Raw genomic sequence first — 19,863 nt, 5'->3', positions numbered from 1 at the left:
TTTTTTTTTATTGCTCTGTTGTGAAATGTGATATGCTCTTAATGTTGTCATTGTATGAACCTTTTTTTTTCCCTCATTGTCTTCTATTTTTGCTGTCTTTGGTATGAGTTGGAAAAACTTTTTCAACTCTTTACCCTGAAAATGGAAATGAGGTACAATCAATATCCATTGGTATATTCATACCCTGGTCATTTTACAGAAGCCGAAGAAACGCTAATCTAAAAATTCACTCTCACACTAGGGACAATTTAGAGTGTTCCATTAACCTGCCATGCATGTTTTCGGAACGTGGGAGGAAAGAAAACCAAGGGCAGATTCAGAAACACTGTCAAACCAAAAAAAATCATAGTTAACTTGCATCTCTGATTCAATTCGAAATAGATTTTTTTATATATTTTAGAATACCGGTGCCTCTTTTATGGCAAAACACTTTGTAAAGTATATATATATATATATATATATTCTGAGATGTATTCGTGTGTTTACTATATCTTCACTTTTAAAAATTAACTGCTGAAAGAAATGAGCTTTTCTATACTGTATATTGAGATGTACGTGTGTCTTAATTATGAATTCATGCCTTAGAAGAAAGCCATTTCATGCAGCAAATACTATTTTAAGGCGGTAATTCCACCCTGCACTGCCCCATATGTCGCACATGCCAGAAACTGCCTCTGCTGGTAAGCCTTTCAAAAGAGGTTGGAGTGTCGATTGTTTGATTTGGTTCTACCGCAACAGACTCATCCACTCATGGCCTAATATGGGCTAGTCAAAAAGTTAAAAAAAAAAAAAAAAAAATTGTCAGTTGGACGATATTTTTTCTCCTCAGACCAAAGCAAAGTACTTGTCAGATATTCCACAAGTGTCAGAGAAAAAGAAGCTGAAATGGCCGTCAATCGGAAGCGCCGGTGACGTGACCTGGTCAAGGCTGGCCCAGGGCGTCGTGTTTACCTCGCCCCCCGCCTGTGTGGCCGGAGGAGTTTGGAGTGGGTGGGCGCTACCGAGATGAACTCACAAAGTCGGCACTGTCCTGACAGTCGGGTAGGCACCTAGTCCCGCCCTTGCAGCCTTCCCGCACCCCCCGCTAAACTCATGCTCTTTTTTCACCCCGTACCTTGCAGAGGCCTGCACCTTCGCTCTTCAGATCCTCTCCAGTACTTCACTTCTTCGAATCACGGCACGTTGAGGACTTGTCGTCGCCATGGTCCGTAGCAGCACCTGCAGAGTCCTGGTCCTCCTGGGCCTCTTGGTGGTCTTCGTGCGCTCAGGTAAAAAATAAAATAAAATAAAAAATACATATCACAGCCATGTCAACTGGGCTAAACACTGTTACAAATGATTATGCAAATGATATTTCGATCTGATTGTTATAGTCTGTGCAAATGGCGTAATTTTCATGTCATCAACTGTTGGGAGAATAATTTTGAATGTTTTGAAACAACCTTCCCAGTGATCAAAGTATTTATTTCCAAAATTAAAAAAAAAATGCCGATTTCGTTCAAATGCACTGTTCCAAGTTATGATGCGCAGCAATGCTTCAAGACGTTCTACACGTTGTCAAGAACGGAATATCGTCGTTTTCAGAACATCTTAAGTCATGTGAACTTAGGACCTCTTATGCGATTGCCGCTTGGCAAGTCTTGCATCCATTGAATTTGTAACTTTTTGCACAACTTCTGCTTGAATTTCTTTGCTAGGATTTCAGAATAGCCTTCTGAAATCGCTGTTTGGATTTGAACTGCGAGCACCCTCATCGATCTTTGCTTGAGGATGTGACAGAGGTTGGGAGCAGGGTTGAGGTCAGAGGGTCGCGGGGGTGGGAGTTGGAGGGGGGCACACGATGAGTTTTTTTTCCCCACCTTTTATGCCCATAGCAGCCACTGATGTAGACGCGTTCTTTTGCAACATGAGTGTTCAACCCTGGATAGTCAAGATGGATGCGATAGTGTTTGGTTGGCGGATGGCCACCATTTTCCCCACGAGGCTGCAACGTCAACATGGAGGTAGCAGCGTCATTTTTTGAGCCGATTACAGATAGAGAGCTTCCGGGTGGTCCCCGAAGGTGAGGAAATAACGACTGAGAAATCTGTTGGGAGTTTTCTGACTGACTACTTTCTGACATGGTGTAGAATGAAAGAACTTTTGCCAAACAAAATCATCTTTGCACCTGCCGCAAGAAATCCCTCTGCATCATGGGCTTCTATGGGCGTCAAAGGAGAGAAACTTGGGTGTGTGACCCCCATCGTCGCTAGTTCAGCGGATGTAAGACATGGCAAGCTGTTATCACTTGAATGGAACTTGACCTGTTAAGATGTTTTGGGTTGAATCCCACCTCCCACCCCCCAACAAATTCTCTAGTTAACTAGTGTTATTTCCATACTTCTATCAGCAAATTCAAATGCTATTACTTTCAATTTTAGATATTTTTGAAAAATATTTTTTCCTCACAGCTACATATTTGAACATAAATAGTGAACCAACACCTGTAGACTGATGATACAATAATATTCACACGCATGTATTCTTTATCCTCTGTGGGGGAGAAAAAAGGCCAACATCATTGCAGCTTAGTGAAACACAGAGTAGTGGTGACTCTTCTTCATTTTTGTTTGTATGACTGTATTGTATGAGCTCTGGTGGCCAAGGTAGCCACAGCTTCAATTGAATTAAGTTTTTACAAGTACGAAATTATATTGAGTGAGGCTCGACCAGATTAATTGCATTTCTATCCATTTCAATGGGGAAAGAGGACTTGAGATATGATCGTTTTCCGTTTCGGGCGTGTTCACGAATCAAATTAAATTGTATTACAAGATCGCACGGCACCGCTGAATCAGCTTTACGTTTTACTACCTGCCACCTAGCCTTTTTTTTTTTTTTATAGTTTTTTTTTTTATTGATTTATTTTTTTAATCAGTGTTGGAACATCTGCCCTTGAGAACACTCATGGAAAGAAGTGTCCATGTTCTTGTTTGTTACCCTCTCCAGCCTTTAGCAAACGGCTCCATCAACAAGTTTGTTTAACAAACAGAACCTGGCCGCTGTCTGCTTTGGGCCTGGCCGGTTGTTACCGGTCGCGGGCCCAGCAAGCACAAGCCGCCTTTTGTACATGGGCCTTGAACGCCTCATTGATGACGCTTCTGGCCCGAGGCCTGCGCCTCCAAAAACCTCCCGTCCTGCTACGGGTACAGGAAGCTTCTGGGTCAACACAAATACTCACCAAGCTAAAAAGACGCCGCTTGGCATTCATTTCTGCTGAATTACCATCAGACGTTGCAAAAGTCTTCACGCTCTGTATTTAGAGTGGGTCTAAAAAGTCGACACACCCCTCTTCGATTGCAGGTTTTTGTGAAATAAAGTGGGACCAACAGAAATCATTTCACAACTATTTTTTTTTCAACCATTATAATTGAAGGGGGGGGGGAATAAAAGTGACTTGAGATAATGTGGTTGCAAAAGTTTACACACCCTCCTAGAACGGGGGTGCAGCCACATTCTCGATTATCCAATCCCATGTATCAAACCTATGCTAAATTGTAGTCAGCAGTTCACCCCAAATGAAGTTCTAATGTTCAAGTAGGCTTTCGGTGACCGTTTGGTTGTCTGCTCTTACTGCAGAAAGCTTCCACAGCATCAGAGACACCTCATTGTTGAAATTCCAGTTCCAGTCGGGAAAAAAAAAATATATATATATATATAAATATACCCTAATTTGCAGTAAATATACCCTAGAACACATAAAATGTAGAAAATATGTTCCAAAATATGTTACTGCTTCCTTCGTCGAGCGGGTTGTTAAATTGTTACGTAAGAGTACACACTCTGAAATGTACTTCAACACAAGTTAAATTCAACACCCACTTTAACAACTGGGACGCTGACAATAGTAACAAACATTTTTGGACAAATTAATGGCTGTAATGTACAGACATGGTTTCATATGTAAGGAGTAAAAGTAAAATGTCAGGAAAACAAAAACTCGGGTGAAATACAAATACCTGAAAATCTCTTCAAATACATGAAACAGAGTATTTGCGCTTGGGTTACTTCCCAGCACGGATCAAATGACAGTACAGAAGGAACAAGAGCAAAGAGTTCAGTGGAAGCATCACAGGCCCGCAGAGTCAATGTTGAACAAGGCCCAGCGTCAACATATTTGGATGGTTTTGTTGGTATGTGTTGCGTCAACGTGCGCGTGAATGGATCGGCTTGTGTTTCGGTGTGACTGGATCGGCTTGTGTATGTGTGTATGCAAAAGTTTATTTATACAGTTGACTGTATATATACACGGTATATATGAACATTTTCCATGGGTCATCTGCGTTCTAAAAGAAAAAAGTGGCATTTTACATGAGGGGCAAGTTGGCCAGTTCCACCACCAAATCAAGTAGGTGGCGCGATGGTGCCAAAAAGTTCCTGTTGCCCCACACATGCCAAATGAAATTCATTTCAAACCGAACGATTCATTCTTACTGAGCATCTTAATCACAGTATGGGTAGGCACTTGTCTTAAGTGTTCATAATGAAGATGGAGGTGTTGTTTCAGCCTGAAGGGTGACCACTTTCATGGCTTTCATGTTGGAGAACCTCTTCGTATGCTCTTCTGTGATAATCGCCCAGAATGAGGGAGCTTTTCTGCTATCCTGGGAGGTTACCTGGATCCTTGAAGGAAGGAAAAAATAACATGTCAGGAGGCCACCTGAAGCTTAAACGGACAAAATGTTGCCTCCCTACAAAGGCTTCCTTATACTGCCACTCCGGAGCCGTTGGGGGCTCACAGAAGAGACCTTATGGATCACTCAAATATACCAACGATAATCACATTCTATAACAAGTCACGTTCAAATTGCTTTTTTTTTTTTTCTCTCTCTGTTTTGCAGAGACGGTCGGCGACTCACCCAGAGACAACCAAGACATCATGTCCGGAGAGATCCCTGCGGATGTGGCCCCCACCGGAGCCACCACCAAGGAACTCCTTCATCACATGACCGAGCAGGCCTTCACGTTCGACTACGAGGACGCCACACAAGGCCTCGCCGTGGATGAGGAAGAAGGTAATAAAAGTGTCTTTTGTCACCTTTCGATGTGAAGCCAATTGCATATGTAAAAGGTTCTAAAATTCTTTTGGATTTGTCAGTATAGTTTTTAATTAGTTTTTAACTACAGCAACCTTGTACCTACTCATCTAAGCACAGGATAATCATTAAGCAGATGACGATCAGCTTTCATTGACACCCCCCGCCCCCCCCCCTTGCTCTGCTGTCAACTGAAATCCCTGTCAATGTGGGCTCGCATTGCAAAGCTCACGCATCACCTGTTGTCTGGATTTGGTCAAGTGGCATCATAATTTCTCGTTGTTTGTAGGTGTCTTGGGACCGGGTGCCATCACCGCCATCGTCATCGCCGTTTTTCTCGGAGCGTCCGTCCTTCTGGCTCTCATCGTCATCATGCTCAGGAAATTCGCAGCCTCCTAGAATGTGTTAGGATGTGTGTGTGTGTGTGTGTGTGTGTGTGTGTGTGTGTGTGTGTGTGTGTGTGTGTGTGTGTGTGTGTGTGTGTGTGTATTTTTGCTTGTTCTGTATATGTGTTAATTGATGCTGTGGCAGGTCCCCTGACGGAGGAAGCATAGCTGCTCTGCTCCACTCTGTGCTCATTTTGCGTGTTGAGTTTACATCATTTTCATCAGGATACATATTATGTATTTTAATTTCACAATTTATAACATTTCCCACGTGTCTCAATATGTCTGACATCAAAATAGGGTACATTAAAACAAAATAAAAAAAAGATCACCTGACTTTCAACTGTCTCCTAACCTCGCAGAAATTTGCTTGGACTATGCATTGTTACCATGACAACAAGCAAGTAAACGACTTCTACTTGCAGAAGGTGATCCCAGTGTGGGAAGAAAAATCACCCTTGAAAAACAATAAAAGCCTTGTCAATCTTGGAATCGGAGTAGAATGTGTGGGGGAATACTGTGTTGCGGTTTGTGGCAAGCTAATAAAAATTTGATCAGTTAATCCCTTCTGATCAAGTGTTTTTACAGTTGCAAAAAAAAAAATATGAAGATCAGAACACATTTTATGACCAATTTATGGAGAAATCCAGGTAATTCCAAAGGGTTCACATACTTGTTTTTGCACCTGTATATGCGAATTCGTTTTTGTATGAATGTTTAATATTTTTTTTATTTAACTTGATGCCTCAGTCACACATGCCATAGTATTGTCACTGCCTGTCAGTTCATTAAAGGCTGAAAAAGCAACAAGGCAATTTAGTCTAATGCAGCTTTGCCAAATTGACATGATGAAACGTAAGAGGACTTTCCAGAAGAAATGTATGCCTGCCAAGTATCTAACTTCAATAGCCAGCTACGGTATTTTGCAGTGTTGGTATTCTAGTAAAATTTTGGACGCTCTTTCAAGTGAAATTGCTGTCGAAGGTGTTGAAATACCACTGAAATATCGATGCTAACTACATTAGCCATCTATGGTATTTTGAATTAATCTCACATTTTCGACGCTCTTTCAAGTGACATTTTAATAGTGCCAATCAGGTTGTCATTATGAAAATTTTTTCATATTTATAGAAAACGCAACGCCCAATGTGGTAGATAGGTCTGATTTATATTAAAAAAATCCAGAGAAAGTTGAATAGTTTATTAAAGCAGCAAGATATTAAGTACAGTAAAATACACCAATATTGACACACAATTGAAACAAATAAACTAAATTATTTTTAACTGGGTACAATTGTTGTGAAGAAAATAGACAATTCAGATGTAATTTACAAATTTTAGGAAAAAAAATCAGCAATAACAACAAGCTGCAGACAGCACACTTTGGTTCCTTCTGACGCTTACAGTCTAAAGCCATTTAATAAAATCCAAATATACATGTAACACCTGACGTATGTAGAAAATTCACTTTACTTCATATATTGCTTGGTAACATTCAAAATTCATTTACTGTAAACCATCCAAAAATATATGAGGTATGTTTTGTGACACAGCACTGGTCAACAAATTATGACACCTCCCCAAAAAAAATATTTCACACAAAAAACTGTACTCAATTTTGTGCTGATTCTGCCCTCATTTTTTTTTTTGTAGCAGGAAACCATTTTCCTGTAGCACATCAGGTTTTTGTATTTTCTTAACACAATGACTTCAAGGTTAGCTTCAGCACAGGTGCAGCTATAAATTACTGTACAACACATGGTAAAACCCTTATTGCGCAAGCACTATACTGCACTTAAAAATTTTTCAAAAACATGAAGTGCGAGGAAAAAGGGTAGTAAAGTTTTAAAATCTGCATCAAAAACACAATTGAGACACACACCTCATATTTCTTGACCAGTGCATTTCAAATTTACAAAATGACATTGAAATCATACATCCATCAGTTTTCTTTATATTCTCCAGGATTGCTTATCCCAGCTGACTGAGCGAGAGGCCAGACACCCGGACTGGTTGCCAATCTATGTCGGGGTACAAGCATCCACGCGCATGAATAATTTGGCATCCTCAATCCACCGAATGTGTATGTTTTTTTGGAAATGTGGAAGAAATCAGACAAGCAAAGGGAGAACATCAAAATCTCCAACACGGGACGGCCAAAGTCCCAAACTGAGACTGATCCGCAAACCAGTCTGCCACCACCATTCTATTACACACAAACTATTACAAATGTTTTGTAATTGCGAAGAAAAATTAAGAGAAATCAGTTTGACAAGGGTTAAAGTGCAGTTTAGAAGTGTAGTCAAGAACTGAAGAGATAATGGCTGTGTCGCCGTTCGCTTTAGGTACACATGTAAGTAATCACGATGTAACGGCTCTCAAAGTAAGTGATTTCCCTGCAGAGGTAATTCTGTATAGCTGGAAAAGAAAACACAACACATGTTAGAAACTGAAATTGGGACATTCAGCTGGTCAATGGCAGGGCATGAGAAGCTTCGTTCATATCTATGGACAAATCTTCAATATAGTTCAGAAAGTCTTGCTGAAAATGGAAATCTTACTTTTACAATTTTCTCCGTTTGCAAACGAAAAAGATGACGAATATGAATGTTAAATCTTTATTTGTAACGTGAAGATTTTTATAAAATAGGAATTTTGCTCGACAACTTTGCACCTGCCCTAAAAGCTCATTTAGTAAATGAAAATCAGACGTGGTAAAAACTGTGGCTAAAGGCAACCTTGATTTGCCCGTTGGTGCTTTTTCCGTGGAGCTACGAAAGGGATTTTTAAAATAAATCAGCACCCCCTGGTGGAGGGGTTTAGTAGTTACACTCAACCGTAACGCAATCACAGGCCACTTTCAGTACCGCACTCGGCAAACTCCAGTAAAATTGATGACGATAATGACACTTCTAGAAATGCCCTCATACTTTCTTGCTGAGGTTTTTTTCATACTTGATGAAAATACTTGTCCTTTTTCCAATTAAGGGCGACCGCAGTTTCCCCCCACCCCCATTCCATATTTGTGCAACAGCGTAAGGAAGTGAGTTGCATGGATGCTTCAGCTCCAAAAAAGCTGTCATGCCAATCAAAGGCCAAGAGCCACTCATGTCTCATCCCTCCATCCTCCTCACTTTCACTGCACACGCTGTGACTCATAAAGATTTCCCAGGCTGTGCCCACACTCACTCACTTGGGCAGAAATAAATGAGGCTACACAATCACTGCAAAGAGGAAGTCTACATTTGGTCATGCTATTTTATGCACACTTCACAAGCACCCAACTCGGATTGCCTATGACTAAGTGGTACAATTGGTCCCAGCCTGCGGGTACAATACACTTTGCGCCATCGGTGTTGGCATTTGAATTTCTCATACGCATGTGTTTTATGAAGTTTGTTTTAAATTTTACATCACACTTGTATTACATCTAAGAAAAAAATGTACAATAACAATTTCCAAAACGTCTTTGAAACATGTTCATTTTTTTAACCCAGAATTTTATCATGTTTTTGCACATTTTTGGGGGGAGAATTTTTTACATTGTTTTGAAATGCATTCTTTTACATTTAAAAGGTCAATCTGAATGAATTTTAACAATATATCCAAACTTGGAAGTGTCTGTCAAAACAAAAAAAAAAAAACAATTATCATGGTTAAAACTATTTGGTTAACTATTTGTCTTGTTTTTGTGGGAAAAAAAATTAGAAATATGTGACTGAATTGATTTTTTAATTATTTTTTTGCATGTGGAATTCAAACATTAAAATAATCCTATCCAAAAAACAGATTCATATTGATGGAATTTTGAAAAAAATGGTTCAAAATTTGACACTTTGATGGTAAAATTTGGATAAATTTAAATTCATCTAATATTTTTTCTTGCATTAAGTTTTCACACAAGGAATTAAAAGGGTTTTTATGAATTTCTTACACATGGAATTTTAAACTGGCTTATTTTGATGGAAGGAAAAAAAAAGTTGCCGACTCATGTAGGCCGGATGGCGTTTGACACTCACCTGGATCTCCTCTCTGCATTTCATAGGTCTCCCTTCCGCGGCACATCTCTTGGATGGTGGGGCTCATCTCCTCGTTGGTCAGCAGGCCGGTCACCTTCATCACTTCCTTGAATACGTAGTTATCCGCTAGGTAAATCTCACTCTGCAGACCCGATAAAAAAAAGTCAATCAATGACAGTAAGTGTCTTCCATCTTGGGCTCATTTCAGCAACAAGTTAAATACACAGCAAGATCAGTCATTTCAAACAGTTTTCAATTATCTATCTCAGGTGGCGGCCATTTTGCCACCTGCTGTCGACTGAAGATATCTCAGTGCCTCGCGAATTACCAATCAGGGTTCAGCTTGCCAACATCACATGACCAAACTCACAGGTCAGTCGTATGGCATGTCTTGACTCGTGTTATGGCCAGCATTCAGAATTTCAATTCTTCCAACACCAACGATGCACATTCGCATGAGCCCTATCTTGCATACGAGGCGTTGTCGCCATCTGACGTGGTCTCACCTCGGTGTTGGACAGCATCTCCCGAAGGTTGTGTGGATAAAGCACTACGGTGTTCAGCGGGCCCACAAAGCATTTTGACAATTGCTTGTCATAATATGCCGTCTTGCTCTGTCAATACATACATTTTATACACATAAATATGTATGCTACTATTTGGACAACAAAAATGGATCACAAAAAAAAATCAGAAATGGTCAAAAAGTGAGGTAGGTGGGCCTCACGTGTTCAAAGTCGTGGATGATGTCAAAGGGGTGGTCGCGTCTGCCCATCTTGACCACCGTGATGTACTCGTAGTTTTTTTCCAGAGATATGGCCACATCCATGGTCAACTCCACTTGGCTGTTACGATCTTCGAACACAACATGGCACTTGAACTCGTCCGCTGATTCCTACAGACACACGCGCGCACGCCATTTCCGTCATCACGCGGTGCCTTACGTCAATAAGATCAGGCTTTCTCTTTTGGATACGGGATGAGAGTGATACGGATAGTGTATAGGATAGGATTGCAGGAAAGATGCAAAAGAGGGATGATGGACAGATGGGTGAAAGAATTTAAGGCTTGCACGATGGATACAATCCATGGGTAGTTGGGACAGATAGCTGATGAAAGAATGAAAAAAGTACAGTCGGCTGGAACAGAACGATGGCAGGATGGAGACATACACGCAAATTGCTATCTGATAAGGTGATGATGTTCTTTGCCGGCGAGAAGACTTGAATGACAGATAAACCACCACCTGGCAAGTCGTCATCCAACTGGACGGATGGATAGACTTGAATGACAGATGAACCGCTACCTGGCAAGTCGTCATACAACTGGACGGGTGGATTAAAAAAAAAAAAAAAACATCAATAAGAATGAGTAATGTCAAGAAAATGTCAGGACCAAATGCCACTTGGGTGATTAACAAAACACAGATGGTCAAGTAGGCCGCTGCCCTGATGCAAAAGGTACCTTAGAAGGATGGAAGTGGCGGTAGGTGTAGATGGAGCCCAGCAGCAGTCCAAGGAGAATGACCAGCACGGCAATCATGATGACGCACAGGCGGACTGGAAAATACCTCTTGATGTGGGCCGAAGTAGACTCCAGGTCCTGGTCCCGGTCCTGGTCCTGGTCCTGGTGCAGACAAAAAAAAAAAAACATTACCATTGGCCATTAGGCACTTCGCTGAAACTATAGCGGAATATATACTTCCAGAAAAGACAAAAAAATGCAAGCACATAGTTTTTGTTTGCCCAAGAACAGATGTACCTCATGAAGCTTCAAGGATTATGAAGCGTGCAATTTGCAACATTTATACTCAACAGGTATGTTGAGCACATCTTTGATTCTGACTTGATTGAACACCAAAATTGCAGCTGTAATCAACGTCACCTTGTTTACAGTGCTAATGTTAGCTTTGCGTTGTTAGCACTGCTATTTTGTCACAGCCATAAAGAGCACAAAAAAAACAACAAAAAAAAAAACTCAAGCCCTGGATGCAGAACATCATTTATTTCAGTTGGGTTTTTTTTCCACAGATGTCCCACTTCTCAGCCTTTCTGTGACTCTTCCAGTTTCTTTTGAAACCCGCTTAAGACACTGACATGCTACATGCCACTCAAAAGAAGGACTCATTGAATTAAAACCAGTTATTTTTTTGTTTGTTTTGTTTTTTTGCAGCTCCAACACAAACTTTCTTCAGGACCCAGTACTGAGCAGTCCCAAATCTAAATTTACATATATTTTTTCTTTAAGATGAAGTGTTTCACATTGACATTCAACAACTCAATATTGATATTCCAGAACTCACAAATCTGTTTAATTTGAATTCCAAAAACATGCATGCATGGTTGAATATTTTATTTTGGCTGTATTTGATAAAGATGAGTTTGGACTCATGACAGCATGTTACACTGAAGTGTGACTTGGATCTACTTAAAGAGCAAGTCATTGTTCTATTGCAGTCATGTGTCCTAGGTTGCCCCACAAGTCCAAACATGGTATGAAGCGGTTGTTAAGTTTTTAATCCATCTATTTGCAGCCATTTTGTCTCTTACTGTCAACTGAAAATGACATCACAGCACCTAATGATGCATTCGAAGGTAGCGATTACTTGGGATTTTCCCCACCCAGGTTGTGAGGTTCCAAACTCAGTGTTCGAAGCTAATGTAAACAACAAAGATGGGTGTTTGTTGTTCTGGTTCACAACATATTTTGACCTCCAGCAAAACTTCCTAATTTTACTTGATTTATAAAAAGGAACATCATATCTTCAAAGCATTTCATTCATTTCTCCAAATAACTTAATGCAGGGGTAAGTAGAACTTATCAGTCCAGTCCAAATGTTTTTGTTACATGAAGTTGTCTTGAATGGAATTAACTAAATTATTTTGCCATCCAGGGCCAATTCAGGGTCGCCATCGTCGAGTGACGTTAAAAGTCAGTCAGTGAACTCAAGCTCCATATTTTTTGTCTGAGTTCGTAAATCTGGACATCCCAGTTCAAAGATGTGTGCTAGTGCAATTTTCCAAATCGGACATCGGAAAAATCCAACTTCCGACCTTTCTGAAATGCAGTGTGCAAAGGACCACAGGACCACATCCAGAACACAGGTTAGCTGTGATTGGTCGTCATCTGAGCCTACTATGATGTCATTATCAGTCGACGGCAAGTGGCAAAATGGCCGCCGGCTGAGATGGATAAAATTCGATTCCTCTTTAAATAAAACCGATGGAAAATGCCCAAAATGTATTTGTGTTCAACCAATTGACACCTTTTGTCAATTTTGTGGGTAGTCACTAATGTCGACAGGAATTACCACGTGTGAATTGCGTCGCCGAATCCTGAGTCAGGCCGAGAGATCTGACAGACGTAAGATCGGGCGGCGCTGAGACTCGCCAGATGCCCGCCCACGATCTCACGATCAATCTGCCACCTTCGCCGTACTACCGTCGCCATGGCGAGGAGCGGAAGCGGGAGCACCGGGATGCTCTGACTGAAGGCGAAGGCCTATTTTAAGACGTCTTCATCATATTTTTAGACGTGTTCGGCACTTGTTGATCGATGCGCCTTGACGTCACGCGAGACCGGCGCACCGTCAGATTCACAGATTCTGGTGTGTACGTGCAATAATCAGCAGGGATCACTCAAGTACTTTATTAATATGGATTGCAAGGGAAAAGGCTCATCTTATAAACATTTAGCATCAGATTGATGTTACGTTATCATTAGACAAAACATTAGGTACACTTGTAGCATCCTTTCAGCTAATTAACAAAGTCTTTACAAGCAATTAATAAAACCCACACGTAAGGTACACAAATAGTACTATAATTTTAAATATTTATTATATCTGCTAATAAGATTATGGGGAAAAATTCACAATTTAAAATAAAATATTCATAAAGTACAATATCTCAATTATTTTTAGCAGCAATGAAGAACAATTAACCATTACTCCCATGATGGAATTATAAAAAATCGTAAATACTAAGGATACATATAGGAAATTATACACAATTCACAAACACATTGACTGCATTAATATTAATACCCCCTTAATGTAAAAATTGTCATTACTCAAAAATAAAAGCATAACCATCATCAGATCCCACGGGATTTTAAAATATGTTACTATAAATCAGAATTAATACTTATACAAATCGTCATCATAAAATCACCAAAGCATCATAAAAGTGTACATAGGGTATCACAAGACAATAACTGTCGTCATCACAAACGTAATAATTCACCTCTGTCATCATCACTCTGTCCCCCGTTTGTAGCTGTGAAGTACAGTGTATCCCACCTCTCTCCTAAATTATTCATAAAATGCATAGAATGACAAAAGTCCTGCGCCTGTGCTATTATTATTATTATTATTAGCATTGTTATTATCAGTCCAACATTGACTTTGTAGCCAAGCGTCGGAAACAATGATACAGTACATCAAAGTCACTTCAATAAAGAGGGAAAAAACGGGACAACTTACAAGCTCGTTGACAACGAGTTCTTCCTCTTTGTCTCCCTTGTCAGATGAGGAGGCGCGGAAGAATATCCTCACCATTGTGGATGTTCTGTCAAGTTGTTGGTGGGTGGCTTGTTAGAATTTATTCTTCTCTCGAGAAGCACTTGCTGAGCTTGCTGAATGCTGACAAGACAACTGAACTCCGGTTCAGGTTTTATACCCACTAGCGGGGACTCCAGGACGTCACGACAACGTAATTCTGTGACGAACACAGGCGAGCGTGGGTATCAAGGAAGAGCTGGCGCGTAACATTAGAAATAAGAGCAACACGTCTATATAACTACTTTGATTTGCCACGGAATACAACCGCTTACGATTTTTTTGTATAGCTTTAATGATATCGTCTACGATTTCAATCAGTAAATGTGATTATAAGACGTTTTTGGCGTAGTTTATGCCACTATTAACTTTTATTTTGAAGACACCAGTCAGATATGGTAGTGTTCCGTATTTCACAAATAAACGTCATCATCCGGAACTGCAACTTTGTTCAAAGTAAACTTGCATGCACTCTTGCTTGATATGCATCCCTATGCCATCAAATATAATACTATATAATGTAATATAATATGGCTGCACGGTGAACGACTGTTAAGCATGTCCGCCTCACAGTGCTGAGGTGCAGGGTTGGATTTCGGCTCCACCCTTCCAGTGTGGAGTTTGCATGTTCTCCACGTGCCTCCGTGGGTTTTCTCTGGGTACTTCGTTTTTTTTTTTGCCACATTCCAAAAACATGCATGGCAGGCTAACGGAACACTCTAAATTGTCCCTCGGTTTCATCATGAGCGCGAATGGTTGTTTGTCTATATGTGCCCCACGATTGGTGGGCAACCAGTTCAGAGTGTACCCCGCCTACTGCCTGAAAACAGCTGGGATAGGCTCTGGCACGCCCGCGACCCTTGTGAGGGTAAGCAGATGGATGGATGAATGCATACATTATCCAGCCATTTTCTGATCCGCTTGATCCTCACAAGGGTCACGGGGGGTGTGCTGGAGCCTATCACAGCTGTCTTCGGGCAGTAGGCGGGGGGACACCCTGAACCGGTTGTGAGCCAGACACACAGAGACGAACAACCATCCACACTCACACAATTTGGGGTGTTCAATCAGTCTGTCTTGCATGTTTTTGGAATGAGGGAGGAAACCGGAGTACTCGGAGAAAACCCACTCAGGCACGGGGAGAACATGCCAACTCCACACAGGAAGGCCAGAACTGGAATCGAACCCGGTACCTCTGCACTGTGAGGTCGACGGGCGAACCACTGGGCCGCCCTATGGATAAAATATAATATAATTTAATGTGGGCGGCCCGGTAGTCGAGTGGTTAGCACGTCAGCTACAAAGTGCAGAGGTACCGGGTTCAATTCCAGCTCTGGCCTTCCTGTGTGGAGTTTGCATGTTCTCCCCGTGCTTGCGTGGGTTTTCTCCGGGTCCTCTGGTTTCCTCCCACATTCCAAAAACTTGCATGGCAGCTGACTGGTACTCGTACGAGGGAGCACATAACTCCTACTCTGGCATCCCTTCACTGGCTCCCGATACATTTTAGAGTTATTTTCAAGATTTCAAGATTATTTGTTTTCAAATCTCTAAATGACCTCGCGCCACCTTACCTCTCTGAGCTCATTCGCCCTGACACACCTGCCCGGGCGCCTCAGGTCTGCGGACCAGACATTGTTAGAAGTACCAAGAACTAAACTGAGGCTCAGAGGGGATCGAGCCTTTTCCGTTGCTGGTCCCTCTCTCTGGAATGACCTCCCACTGAACATTCGGCAAGCCTCCTCGCTGCCCATCTTTAAAACCCGCCTCAAAACTCACTTGTATTCTTTGGCATTTGACTCAGCATGACCCAAATTATGATCTTAGTTATACTGTTTGGTGCTCTCTACCGTCTTTGTTACTGATTTGTTGCTTTCCTGTTGTATATGTTAGTTGCTCCATGTACAGCGCTTTGTGTGCAGCGATGGCTGTTTGAAAGTGCTCGATAAATACAGTTGAGTTGAGTCGTGAGCGCCTATGGAGAGGAAGGAGTTAATGCCCCTAAAATCCAAAATGCCATCGTTTTTGACAGTTTCAGGGGTTGATGTGGGTATTGGTAGAGATGTCCCCTTAGATTTCGGGAAAGATTAATTGCAGTTTTCTGACATCAAGTCACATTCAGCTTTTTTTCTTCTAAGAGCAAAACACTTATTGCCCATAAAACCCAAAATATAGAGCGATTGTTTTGACATTTCCAGAGATAGATGTGCACATGAATTTTGGGGATGATTGATTCGATAATTTTTTAACATGATAGTGAACGTCTATCGGGAGAAAAAGGCTTAATGCCTATAAAATACAAAATACGGTGGCGATTGTTTCGATATTTTCAAAAGTTGAAGTGGCATGGGTAAAGATGTGCATTTGAATTTTAATAACAATTGGTCGTCGTTATCTGACATGAACCAGATACGATTTGTTTTACATGTAGCCTTTCCCCAGGTTATTGAATTTGGGGTACAGATTAGCAAATTGAAGGGTGGCTTCTTACTAACCCCCCCCCCCCCCGGTGGCTTTTTCGCCTTATTCATATGTAAATCAGGCGTTTTATATACCTAGCCCATGTCTCCCCCTCCAGTGGCAGCACTAAAAAGAAGCCAGGTCTGTTGGCCGAGAGCATCTGTCTCTCCTCTGAGGAGCTCTGTCTTTTTCGTGGGTTTTCGAAAGAGAATTTCAAGGTTCTCGTCATTTTTGTTTTCTTTTTTTGGTGGCAGGAATGCCCCCCACCCGCAAGCGCACACCGACTGACCACTATTCAGGCGGACTGAAGTCTGACAGAAAGGTAATATCTATAATTATTATTATTACTATTATTCACCATGCGGTAAAAACGATTTATTGGAAATGTTATTGTTTTTGGTGTCACTAATAATAATAATTCTATGCGTCCAGATGAGGAAACCTCTCGTCGAGAAGAAACGACGAGCTCGAATCAACGACAGTTTACACGAACTCAGGGTTCTCATGGCGGATACGGAGGTAATCAACACATCATATGTTAATTTTTAATCGGCCAATCATTTGCTTTTTTAAAGGGGAGATAAATGTGACTAATAACGTGTGTGCGTGCGCGCGCGTGTGCGTGTCGCGTAGCAGTTCCATTCAAAGATGGAGAACGCCGAAGTGCTAGAGATGACGGTCAAACGGGTGGAGAGCATTCTGCAAAACCGGGCTCAAGGTAAAGCTAAACAAGATTGATATTCTATGTTATTCTGTCGTGTTTTCATTTTAGCAAGATTATGACCGTAAAAAGCAAAGTTTTACTCGGGTTTGCCTCGCTTCCGCTTGGAAACTCACTGCCCAAATCCTGTCTCAATGCTGCATTCCATGGCATCTAGGAATGAGGAATATCTCGTATATCCGACCGGATAACTATTGACGAAATGGCGTAAAGGTTCCAGTTAGAATGACGAAATATGGGACTTTTAGTAGAAATTCTACTTGAATTTCGACTGCCATCGTTTACATTAATGTTCGTTCACTCAAAGTATGATGGATTATCTAATTTTCCAATTTCACAAACGCAGCGGTGATAGGTAGTTCCTCTGGTCAGCGCATACATACACTCACTAGGCATCGAGGCTACAGGTGTACCACTGCTGCACGTCCTTCCGCGAGGAAGAATATAGATCGCAACAGGTCGCATTTAAACCACTTTTTTTGTCCACACACACACACACACACACACACACACACACACACACACACACACACACACACACACACATCTTATGCAACAGAATTCATCTTTATTTATTTAGACCACAAAATCCCAAAGACACACAATTCTTACCACAAAGTGGATCAGAAAGGAACTGATCCTATGATCAGTTTTATTTAGCCTCGACTTTCTATCCTTACCTAACACACTATTTGAAGCTAACAACAAAATAAGAACAAGCTGCTTTTCTTTCCAGTGATTTTTTTCTTTTTTTTCCAGTGCAAAGGCCCGCCTTGCAGAAAAATAATTATTCAAGGACGGCACAAAACGGCTGAACAGCAAACAAACATCATTTGTAAAAGCACATTTTTGAAAATGTTCCCACAAAAATCAACTCACTCCAATTTTTAAGATTATTGAGCTACTTACTGTTTGTTTTGCATGTGCAAAGAAAAATAATAAGCCTATTCACATTGTATTGTCGGGCAGTTTAAGAGCTGATCGAAGTACAACTAGGACATGTCTGCCATCTAGTGGTGAATAGTGATGTTACAACTTAACTTCAGTCAACACCTGCATACATCGGGTCACCACCCATGGATTGACATATTATGAGATTAATTGATTTCATTATATTTTCAATATTTGTATATATTTTTCTTTTTTTTTGAATTTCTTGTTTGTTTCTGTTGATTCCAGAGGTGGACGCCATCAATCGAGAGGCGTGCCAGCGTTTTGCGGCTGGTTACATCCAATGCATGCACGACGTACACAATTTTGTGTCCAGTTGCCCGGGGATGGATCCCACGGTGGGGGCCGAGCTGCTCAACCACCTCCTGGAGAGCATGCCCTTGCACGGCCAGGACCGCCTCAGGGCCACGCCTTTGGACGCAGACCGCCATGGTGGCCCATGGTCCCTGCCTGCCCCTAGTGCCCCTATGGCCCCGGGTTCGCTGGTGTCCCCGGCTCCCTCTTCTTCCTCCGCCTCCGGCGATGACCTCTGCTCTGACCTTGAGGACACCGACTCAGAACAAAGTCAGGGTTCCTCTTCCGAGGAGTCGGAACAAAGTCAGGTTTTTTCCTCTGAAGAATCGGAGCCGCAGGACGTGTCGGGATGTGTGTCCTTAAATGGCTCCAAATCCGTTTGGAGACCCTGGTAGATTGAAGGAGCTGTACACGTCGATCAGATATTTTAAAGCTGTGGTGTCAAACTCGGTTTCATATTGGGCCACACGTTGGGCGTTCCGGGTTGAAGCGACAGGTAAAAACCTATAAAGGTATGTGACAGTCACACCATTGAACAGTCAAAGTAAAACAAATATATATATATATATGTGTGTGTGTGTGTGTGTGTGTGTGTATTCGGGATGGGCGAGTACCGAGGTATTGGGCTAGTGCAAGCCTTATTTCGAGTTATCATCGGGTGCTCATGGAGGATGCAGATACTAGCCACCGATACTTAAGAAAAAAAAAAAGTCTTCCTTGCAAGTAGTTGGTGCTACACTCTGGCCGTTTGACATATCTCTGAATTATGTATGTCAGGAAGACATAAAGGTATGTGTTCACAATTAGTTATCATTCTGTTTATTGAAAATCGTGTTTGTGATATCGGTACTCGGTATCGGTGAGTACTCAAGAGTGAATACTCGTACTGGTATCGAACATCCCTTATATATTTTATCTATGTTCTAATTTATTATTGCGGAAGTAAATTCAAAACAACTTGGGCAATTATGCTGTTCGATTAACACAATTTTGTATATTTTTAACAACAAAGAGAATTTGAAATCAAACGTGATGCAAATTAGTGACAACCAAATATTTACAGGAAGTATGAAACTTTTGTTCAGTTTATGATGAGTTATGTTATGATGCGGTCGGCCAGATCTGACCCCGAGGGGGTCGAGTTTGATGTCTGTGTTTTAATGTTTTGCCCTAACGTGTGTGTGTGATATGTAAACTAAGTCAATCTTTAGAAATGCAAATCAGTGATTTTGGAAGCATAACTGCCACATGTAGAGGGCAAAAATACTATACAGTATACTGTATTTTTTACTTAGAGCAGCGTTTTCCTTACCTTTATTAGACACATATTTTACATTTGAAAAACATCTCACGGTGCACTACCCCAAAAAACATCACACCAAAATTGTGGAAATTATTCCTT

The 19,863-nt window shown here is 41.3% G+C and overlaps 3 protein-coding genes across 10 annotated transcripts; 2 read left to right on the top strand and 1 right to left on the bottom strand.

Annotated features, from left to right (window-relative positions):
• Positions 1-738: 738 nt before the first annotated feature.
• On the top strand, positions 739-6,030 carry snorc (secondary ossification center associated regulator of chondrocyte maturation). 2 transcript variants are annotated; one of them, XM_019879002.1, is made up of 4 exons: positions 739-1,041; positions 1,122-1,268; positions 4,881-5,054; positions 5,365-6,030. In XM_019879002.1, exons 2-4 carry the CDS (start codon positions 1,202-1,204, stop codon positions 5,472-5,474), a joined length of 351 nt encoding a protein of 116 aa, XP_019734561.1. In that variant the 5' UTR covers positions 739-1,041; positions 1,122-1,201; the 3' UTR covers positions 5,475-6,030. The 2 variants fall into 2 exon arrangements, with proteins under 2 accessions (XP_019734561.1, XP_019734560.1); XM_019879001.1 differs by lacking the exon at positions 739-1,041 and having other exon boundaries at positions 1,054-1,268.
• Positions 6,031-7,304: 1,274 nt separating this feature from the next.
• On the bottom strand, positions 7,305-14,122 carry LOC109521253 (integral membrane protein 2C-like). 5 transcript variants are annotated; one of them, XM_019878993.1, is made up of 7 exons: positions 13,964-14,122; positions 10,945-11,106; positions 10,653-10,805; positions 10,208-10,375; positions 9,987-10,094; positions 9,481-9,622; positions 7,305-7,879 (listed from the first exon to the last, which is right to left on the bottom strand). In XM_019878993.1, exons 1-7 carry the CDS (start codon positions 14,036-14,038, stop codon positions 7,803-7,805), a joined length of 885 nt encoding a protein of 294 aa, XP_019734552.1. In that variant the 5' UTR covers positions 14,039-14,122; the 3' UTR covers positions 7,305-7,802. The 5 variants fall into 5 exon arrangements, with proteins under 5 accessions (XP_019734552.1, XP_019734555.1, XP_019734553.1 ...); XM_019878996.1 differs by having other exon boundaries at positions 10,653-10,745; XM_019878994.1 differs by having other exon boundaries at positions 10,945-11,100.
• Positions 14,123-14,216: 94 nt separating this feature from the next.
• hes6 (hes family bHLH transcription factor 6) lies at positions 14,217-18,953 on the top strand. Of its 3 annotated transcripts, none has more exons than XM_019878999.1 (5): positions 14,217-14,494; positions 16,750-16,817; positions 16,928-17,014; positions 17,132-17,213; positions 18,396-18,953. In XM_019878999.1, exons 1-5 carry the CDS (start codon positions 14,434-14,436, stop codon positions 18,854-18,856), a joined length of 759 nt encoding a protein of 252 aa, XP_019734558.1. In that variant the 5' UTR covers positions 14,217-14,433; the 3' UTR covers positions 18,857-18,953. The 3 variants fall into 3 exon arrangements, with proteins under 3 accessions (XP_019734558.1, XP_019734557.1, XP_019734559.1); XM_019878998.1 differs by having other exon boundaries at positions 17,129-17,213; XM_019879000.1 differs by lacking the exon at positions 14,217-14,494 and adding an exon at positions 15,947-16,636 and having other exon boundaries at positions 17,129-17,213.
• The last annotated feature ends 910 nt before the right edge of the window (positions 18,954-19,863 follow it).

This window comes from Hippocampus comes, unplaced genomic scaffold, assembly GCF_001891065.2.
Source record: "Hippocampus comes isolate QL1 unplaced genomic scaffold, H_comes_QL1_v1.1 scaffold85, whole genome shotgun sequence".
NCBI lineage: Eukaryota > Metazoa > Chordata > Actinopteri > Syngnathiformes > Syngnathidae > Hippocampus > Hippocampus comes.
This window is presented reverse-complemented; position numbering and strand designations above follow the sequence as displayed.